Raw genomic sequence first — 8,916 nt, 5'->3', positions numbered from 1 at the left:
CAAATGCCATGTACAAATTGCCTCTATCCACTCACCCATAGCTATCTGTTTAAGCAAAGATGCCAAAGTGTGCCAGAATTACACTGGGGGCTTTTACCTAACACGTTATTACTCTTATGGTGGTAACACAAGGGAGCACGCTGAAATGTAAACTGAAGACTCCATCTCATACCTACTGAATCAGAATATATATTTTAGCAAAATTCTTAGGTGAACTCTATAGACATTAAAGCTTAAAAAAACACTGGTCTAACATGTAATGGCTAACAGATTTCTTTTTTGTTAGTGATCATTAAAGAATTAACCCAATTGACAGAGCCTTAAGCAATAGTGCTATAAATCCTGGTACATGAATGTTATTAAATGTTGACTAGTTTGAATATAATAGGTCATTTTTGTGCTCATTTGCAGAAATCTTTCCCAAATACTTGATTTAATATTTTTCCTTTTGACTGTATATTGGTCTGTTGGGAATATAATTTTAGATGTATTTTTCTGGATCATATTACTTAAGCAGGTTAAGAATTTTTAGTTTTCTCTATAATAATAAATCTCAAGACTTAAGATGGGCATCTTTATAGCATTCTGTCAAGGTTTGAGCAAAATCTTACATTTTTGAGGAATAATCATGCCATAGTCATAATTGTTTAAATTCCTAGCTCATGTTATTGTTAATGCACAAAATTCTACAACATATTAAACTAAGGACCAAATTGTCTAAGAGCAGTCTCAAGTGAAAAGTCTTTTAATAAAGTATGAACACTACAGCAAAACTTTAAATAAATTCATAAAACTTTGAAGTGCAATAAATGCTTTTTATTGTATGCTCATTTCAATGAGTAACATTTAGAAATAATAATCCCACGTAACAGTGACAATCTTATTTTACAGCGTGTACATCATTTACAGCCACATAACACACAAGTTTAGATTTTCCAAATTTAATATTCTGAAGTTAAGAAAGATAAAAAATTTCTTCTCAAGGAACTGATTCTTATTTGGTGCAAAAACAGAAAGGTGAACATTAGTTGAAACACAAAGCCACAATATAGCATGAAATAAAATTACATTTTAATTATGTTGAACAGCTGAGTGTAAACATGAAGCAACTAAAATTTAAAAGTACACATCATATGCATTACATTTATGAACAGGAGTTTCATTAAATTTCCCTAAACCAGCTTTTTATATTAAGCGCCATTTTGATTTGCAGCATGCTAACACAAAGCGTTGTTAAAGGGATGCATATTTTAAATTTATACACTGTAAACTGAATATCCACCTCCGAACTCTATTGGCAGCATAGCGTTTTGTTAAATACTGCATAAACACTGCTTCATATTGAAAATGCATGTTAATAACATGGTATATAGATTTTAAAAATCAAAAATTTCAATAATGACATAAAATTGCACCTTTAAACATTAGAGCAAGTAAGACTAGAACCATCATACTTGCTAAGACTGTCCTAAAAAAAACCCTCAAAACATTATATTTAAGAAAACTGTGTTCTCTCAATTTCATCTTTAGATCATTAAGAAATATAGTGCTAACTTTGCAACACTACTGTTGCATCCGTTTTAGAAAGCCATATTTGACGCAAATATACTTTTGTCATATATAGTATACTGAACAACAATCAACTCAAACATCAGAAAAAGGGGAACTTTAATCCATAGACTTCACCTTAAACTTCAGCATAGAATGCTGTATTTCAAACATCCTGTCCTGTGATCAAATATCAGCAGCTCTGAAATTCTTTTTAGTAGTACTGAATTAATCTAACCTGTTTTCTAGTGAAACTTATTTTAATGAATACACAAACTTTTGCCATTCTGGAATTCAATTTCCAGGTACCATATAAAAGGCTCAAAGACTAAATGACTGATGGATGACTGCATTTTATTTACTGCCCCCTTTCTAAAATGCATAAAAGTGAGGCTTGTTTGCCATAGCAAAGCATTGCTAATCTCCTCAACTATGCATGATCTTTTCAGAATCGTGTCTCTAGTATGATCAACCAAATAAAGTCATTGTCTTTGCTCTTCCCCTCTATAGTTTAATTATACATATAATCCTATTAAATAGACAATAAGGTTTTCTGCAACCATTCTATGGTGCTTCTTAAATTCTTTAATTTTCAAAGGGATCCCATCAATTCAAATATCTTAAGATCTTTAATACAAAGAATGTAAAGTTATGATATCAAGCTTTGTAACCAGATGAGTTTGTGAAATTTTCCTTCCATGTAGTGTATCATATTTTCCAACTAGCTTCATTCTTGATATTGGTCTTATTACATAAGTGCCTCCTTGTGGTGCCTCATGATATGCTGATTTTTTTCTGATGGTCTTCGGAATCCTTTCTTGCAGAATTCACACCTGTGTGGATAGTCTTTTGTATGTATTGATATCACATGCCGTTTAAAGCCAGATGCATCTGTAGTACTGTATTCACAATACTCACATTGGTAAATCTTCCTTCCAGTGTGGGTCTTCATATGCTTTTTGAGCTCGTTTTGTTGTCTGAACCCTCTCTTGCACCTTTTACACTTCAATGATTGATCCTTAGTATGAACTGAAAGGATATGACCACTAAGAATAAATGGATCTGATGTTTTAAAGTCACAGTGCCTACACTGATGAATCTTCCTACCCTTATGGATATCACTATGCTTTTTGAGCTCAGAAGGACGATGAAAACCTTTATCACAGACTTCACATTTGTGAGGAAAATCCTTAGTGTGGACAGATATAATGTGCCGCTTAAGGTCACTTGAGTTGGTGCTCTTGTGGTCACAATGAGGACACTGGTGTGTCTTATGTCCTTGAAACAAATCCAAATGGCGTTGAAGCTCTCTCTCATCACCAAACGCTTGGGGACAATGCTCACATTTATATGGCAAATTGTTACCATGCTTAGACTTAATGTGAGTTTTCAGATTTGATTGATCTGCACACCTGAAAACACAATACTGACACTGATATGGCTTCTCACCAGTATGGGTTCTCATATGTTTCTTGAGTTCAGAAGGATGTCGAAAGCCCTTCCCACACTCAACACAAACATGAGGAAAATTCTTGCTGTGAACAGCCAGGAGATGTCTGTTTAATAGTCCTTGTTCTGCAGTTTCATAGTCACAGTATTTGCACTTGTGCATCTTCGGCTCCTTGTCTCTTAGTATAAGTTTATTTGAACTCAGTGGACTAGCCTCTCTGTATCTTCGTGTGTATTCTGTAAATTCATGGGTTTTGTCAACTTTATTTATAAGCTTATGGCTTTCTAGGTGGTTATGGAAACTCACTTTTTTGTTAGTTGTAAAGTCACAATCTGTACACTGATATTTTTTTCTCATCAAATGATCAGGATGATTCTTCATGTGCCTTTTCAAGAATCCCCTGGATTTAAACTTTTTTGTGCAAATATGGCAAGGGTATACTGTCAGAGGCTGTCCATCAGGGCCTATTATAACAGCTAGATTAAAAAAAAATAATAATAATAATAAGGAAGTTGTGACGTTTGGCCAGACTCTTAAAGGATGTTACAACAAAAGTGCCAAAATTAGCTGACATTCACAATGTGAGTACTATACTAGTAGAATAAAATATAATAAGATAAAGTGCACATTAAAAGCAATTTATGATAAAGTAACTCACTAAAAAAACCCAACTATTAAGATCAAACAGGTACATGGGAATAGAACTTTACTATAAACAACTGATGTTTTTCCTCTGGTTACTAAAACAACTTCCACATTTCAAATTATAAAATATTCATAAAGAAAAGTATTAGTATTTTACCTGTTTGCCACTGCCTTGTTTCTCCCCTTCTCCTCTTCTTGGCTTTTTGCTTAAGTACTTTATTTGTATTAATGCTATCACATATTTGAAGGTACTGTGCTGCTGTACTACTTCTGCTTTCTAATGTTGAGTCCAAAGTATTTCCTGGAAAAAAATTGATACACAATTAAACTACCTCTATTTACACATTTTTGGTTTTTGTTGGATGAATTACTAGAGATGGCATGGCAATAACTTGCTATTACGGTACTAAATTTCACTTTGTGGTAGAAAATTTCACAATTTCTTCTTTTTACTCTCACACACACATATAAGCAAACACTTTAAACAGGATATCATGTAAAATTAACTTTAAGATATCTCAATTTATTTATCCTAAAGGAATAAACTGACATGGTAAATTTAACATAATGATACTGAATTTTATGACCCTAAACAAAAATCTCACCATCAGATCAACTTCTCACCAATGAAGACTGATTAAAGAGATATAGCAAAGAAATATACATGTGTTAGTGAACCAATATAATCATGGTGACTATGTGTAATACATAAACAACAAATCTCTTGTATATATGCTTTGGGATAGTTTACTCAGTGTAAAAAGTATTGACTGACTTTACGGGTTAAGATAGCTGTGACAAGCAATTTACCACAATTTCAATGGGATCAGTGTATACAGAATAAAGCATTTAATAACATTTCAGTTCTCACAAATCTGTTGTGTTATGCAATTTAATTTACAAATGTAGAACTAAAAAACTGTCTGTCTAGTTTATATGCTGTGATATATGACTCTAATCAATTCCTCTGAAATCTACATTTAAATTTAGTCAAAATATCCCCTAACAGTAGAAATGAACCAGTCAGATACTTTATCATGAGAAAAGTCTCCTTGCTTAAGAATATAAAGAATTTTCAACTATGGAATAACACTATATGGAGTGTATTAAAACTAAAAAAAATAAAATAAAATAAGCTGACACATGGGTCTTATGAAACAGTTACAGATATCTACTGGGTGCTATAAAAAAACTAGGAAACGGTTCTGTCCCAAAGAAGACATTAACAAATAGTTGATATTATATCATGGATTTTTATACTTCTGTCAATATGTTTATTTTATAATTTTTCCACAGCGGCCTTTTATGGTCCATGTGGTAAGTTGCCTGGTATTTGTATCTTGAGGTAAATGTAAAATAAATTGTATTAAAAGAATAACACATTAAGTCTGCATTTAGATTAATCAATTCCTAAAAGAAGCAAATTCCTATGTAACTAAATTGACAAAATATAACCAGGCAGGTAAGGGTCCAACAAATATGTCTGCACATACAAACTAATAACTCCTCATTTACCAAGCAGTATACAAAACTAGCTATTTAACTTACATCTCACATATAATGCTCTCTCACCTGATGCCTGACAATCTTCATACCTTCGTGAAACTCTTCTTTCATCTAAAAAAAAGACTAATTAAAAACTGATATACTGAGTATAATGATTACTAGTGGATCACATCTTAAGCTACAAAATCTTACTTTGATCACCATTTTTTGGATTAAAATATTTTTTAGTTGAGTTCTTCTATTCCAATAGATTAGATAATTTCACACATTGAAAATAAGGGCTGCTGTCAGCATCTCTGGAACTGTTATTATCAAGAACCATCTTACTTTCTAAGTAAAAACTGGGTAGATATTTCTGCAGAGTTCCTTCAAAATTGAAGATGTTCAATAAATGACTGTTAAATGAACGAACCTTTAGAAAAACCAAGATAAATTAATCCAAATTTTTTTAAAGTAAAGGGTATACCTGGATCATCTTGTAGATTAAATAGGAATGAGATAAAAGAGGAAAAAAATAACTTGATAAATTTACCTTCCTTTATGTACTTTCTAGAAGTGCATACCTAGATTTCTGTTCCTTTTCAAAACCCCAAAATCTTGTTATTTGTGGTGTTACTATATGAAATAAGTTTTTCCAAAAGGAGAAGGGTCAATTTTCAAAGGCTATTCCTATTTTAGAAAAATAAAACTTTTTATGGCACTTATACAGGTAAGATTTAAAATAAATCCTACTTGAAAAACAATGCATTAAGCAAGGTTCATTTTAAATAACACAAGATATGTGGTAGGAAAATCATGTAACTGGAGATGAATCAGTCCACAGCAAAACATTTAATATTAGCCAACTCATAAGGGGGCATTAGCACAGCATATTTAATGATCTAAAGGCTGATCAAATAGTTATGTTATGCACTTATCAGGTGAAAAAATGCCAGTGTCCTACCATATGCCGCAGCCCAGACAACAGGGACAATTGTTTTATTAACATCAGAGTCATCAAGCTGAGTCTCAGAGAGAGAAGTTCTTTCCTCTTCCCCTACAATGACTTCCATGTAAACTTCATCTGCTATTTCAGCGCAACCTAAATTTTAGAAATAATTGCTTGTTTATAACCCCAAATATTTAATAAATGGGTACAAATTTCCAAACAATTTAAATCTTTCAACTTTCAAGATTTCAATTTGGTTAATTTGAAAGTTACATTAGGCACTCCGGAAGCTAGTGCCACTAGGAGACAATCATTTATCAAAATTTTTTCTCCTCTTACAATCCGTTCATATAAAAATGACTTTTAGATTATATAAAACGTGCGCTTGAAATATGCTGACTTATTTTACAGTCCATTGGGCATTACAACTTCATAAAAGGGTTGTATTTCATAATTCTGCCTGATAATTCTTTGGAACTCAGAAAGCATTTCCCATAGAATCAATACTATAAAAGTGGTCCATGCTATTTCCACATACTGTAACTTAAATGCAGTATTGTACATACAATGAAAAATAGCCAAAAATATTAGTAATGAAAAAATTTTTAAATAAAAACCATTAAAATCATATAGTGTGTGTGTGTGTGTGTGTGTGTGTGTGTGTGTGTGTGTGTAAAATGTTGGTGCTCAACAATATGTGGACACCTTGAAGAGGCAGGATTTTCAGAGACTTTCACTGAGGAAAAAAACATTAAGTGAGACTCATTTTTAAAAATATAGTATTGATGTAAAAAAAAAAAAAAGTAAACCTAAAAGGTCACTTAGTGTATTTCATGTGAAACTATCTGTTTAGATTTAACATGTTAAATAGGAAATTGGCTTGAATTTATGTTTTTCCTTTGATTAACACACTGGGATCTTCTATTCACTACAGAAGAAATGTGGGGAAAATGTTGGAAAAAAGTGTTCCTCTTCTTCTAAGTTTCTGTTCTTTCAATTAACCAGAAAGAGACATTGGTCTAAGTTTTCCACATCCCCATGGAGTTCTGGAATCAGCTAACCTAAGCTTTAGTTTCCCACCTTCTACTGTGCCCCTTTACTGACCAATGACTAAAAACAATAAAAATAAAGAATTTAGAGACCAAATAGAAATGATTTCATTTAACTCTTTACTTTGTCAACCAAATCCTCTAGGCTTATTTGTTTCGATATCTTCAGTTGTGGTATATTATTCATGTTTGGGATTGGAATTCAGCTCCCCAAGGCTTCTAAGGGAAGGAAATTTGAGGAGTGGGGATCAGAATGCATGGTAAGTACAGCTGAGTACTGTCAAGGTAATGCGCTTATGTGAAGGTTCTTGCCCTTCTACGGCAAAACAAAGTTTTGTTTTGTTTTGTTTTTGGTCTCAGCACGACAAGAAGACAGAAGCCTTATGGAAGGGCTGCATTCCTACATAGAGGTGAGGAGAAAGTAGGCAGAGTAAAATGTCTTCATAAGGAAATGACAGGAAAGGAAATCTGAGAATCTTTTTTCACTCGGTGGTACTCCGCTTCAAGAAGTCTTAAGCAGCAACTATGTGGAAACCATCAAAGGCAATAATAAGTAAAGATCCTGGCAGCTTAAATTGGAAAAATACTTACTCAGCTAATCCCTCAGGAACCGAAGAACAACCAGTTAGTCCTTCCACTGCTAAATCCAGAAAGAGGCCAGCAGTGCTCACTACCATGTGGAAAGAACATTGGCAATAGAGCTAGACTGATAAGAAATCAAATCTTACCTTCCCCACTTAATATTAAAATGATCTTGGGTGATTACTTAACTTCCCTGAGCAATTTTCCTTGTATAAATCAGAGACAATACCACCTACCTCAGAGATGAGTTGTGAGAATTAAATAATAAACACGCAACATATCCATTAACACAAACAAAGTAGATTCTCAGTAATTGCCTGTACTTTGTGGGCTCTACTGAAGTCAGCAATGATATGCTGCTGATCTCTGTATCCCTAGTATCTTTGAGACATAGTATTTCATGTTTGCTGATTTAAATAATACATGTATATATGATTGATCAAAGGGACCCTTCCCTTTTAAATTAATTACAGCAAAGGGTCAGGCTTATTTTAGTGACCTTGGTTCCTATATAGTGTTTGTATCTCTGAGACTGAATTATTTTTTTAAAAGAATACATGATGGTTACTGATAAGTCACTACAGTGCCCTTTTTTCTTACTGATATCATCTTCTTGAGAAGAATCTTTAACTGCCATGTAAACCATCTTCTCCCGCTGCATTCGGCTCTGGTCAAGCACTCCAGCTACAGAATGTCCATTGGTGTACTCACTCTCTGTGACAATTTCTGTTCCGCCTTAGAAATTAAAACACATATCAAAATAGAGAAGTATAATGGAATAATTTCCTAAATTAATAAGTAGGATATATAAGAATTATTTTCCTTTAGAAAAATATTCCCCCCCAAATATCCCAATATAAATTTTTAAGTGCCAAGAGAATTTTCTAATAAATTACATTTTAACTTTTCAGTCATCACTGAGAAATAACAACAAATCGTAACATATCACATTTATATGCCAAGCACTGTAATAAGTCTTTTACATGTACTTATACATTTAATCTTCACAATAGGCCCGTGAGATAGTTACTGTCATTATGGCTGTTTTATGGAAAAGAAAACTGAGGCAGAAGGAGTTAAGTAACTCACCAAAGGCCATTCAGCTAAATGGCAGAACTAGGATAGAAATCCAAGCAACCTACCTCTAGCCTGCCCTTAAATACTCATTATAATTTCCTATTCTAAACCAAATCCTTTCTTATTTGTTT

At 33.0% G+C, this 8,916-nt stretch overlaps 1 protein-coding gene across 11 annotated transcripts in view; it reads right to left on the bottom strand.

The window, feature by feature from the left end:
* Nucleotides 1–794: 794 nt before the first annotated feature.
* The window catches only part of ZNF711 (zinc finger protein 711), a 26,437-nt gene continuing 18,315 nt past the window's right edge, over nucleotides 795–8,916 (bottom strand). For 8 of the 11 annotated variants that reach the window (XM_025048878.1, XM_015591635.2, XM_025048876.1 and 5 more), the window contains 5 exons: nucleotides 8,309–8,443; nucleotides 6,093–6,230; nucleotides 5,216–5,260; nucleotides 3,801–3,944; nucleotides 795–3,474 (listed from right to left, as the gene is read on the bottom strand). In XM_025048878.1, the coding sequence (XP_024904646.1) occupies nucleotides 2,297–3,474; nucleotides 3,801–3,944; nucleotides 5,216–5,260; nucleotides 6,093–6,230; nucleotides 8,309–8,443 (1,640 nt within the window). In that variant the 3' untranslated portion in view covers nucleotides 795–2,296. The remainder of the gene's footprint in view (nucleotides 3,475–3,800; nucleotides 3,945–5,215; nucleotides 5,261–6,092; nucleotides 6,231–8,308; nucleotides 8,444–8,916) is intronic. The other 3 variants (XM_025048882.1, XM_025048880.1, XM_025048881.1) reach the window with 3 other exon arrangements.

Source organism: Pteropus alecto, unplaced genomic scaffold (assembly GCF_000325575.1).
Source record: "Pteropus alecto unplaced genomic scaffold, ASM32557v1 scaffold175, whole genome shotgun sequence".
NCBI lineage: Eukaryota > Metazoa > Chordata > Mammalia > Chiroptera > Pteropodidae > Pteropus > Pteropus alecto.
Note: the sequence above shows the minus strand (reverse complement) of the source record. Positions and strands in the feature narration are given on the sequence as shown.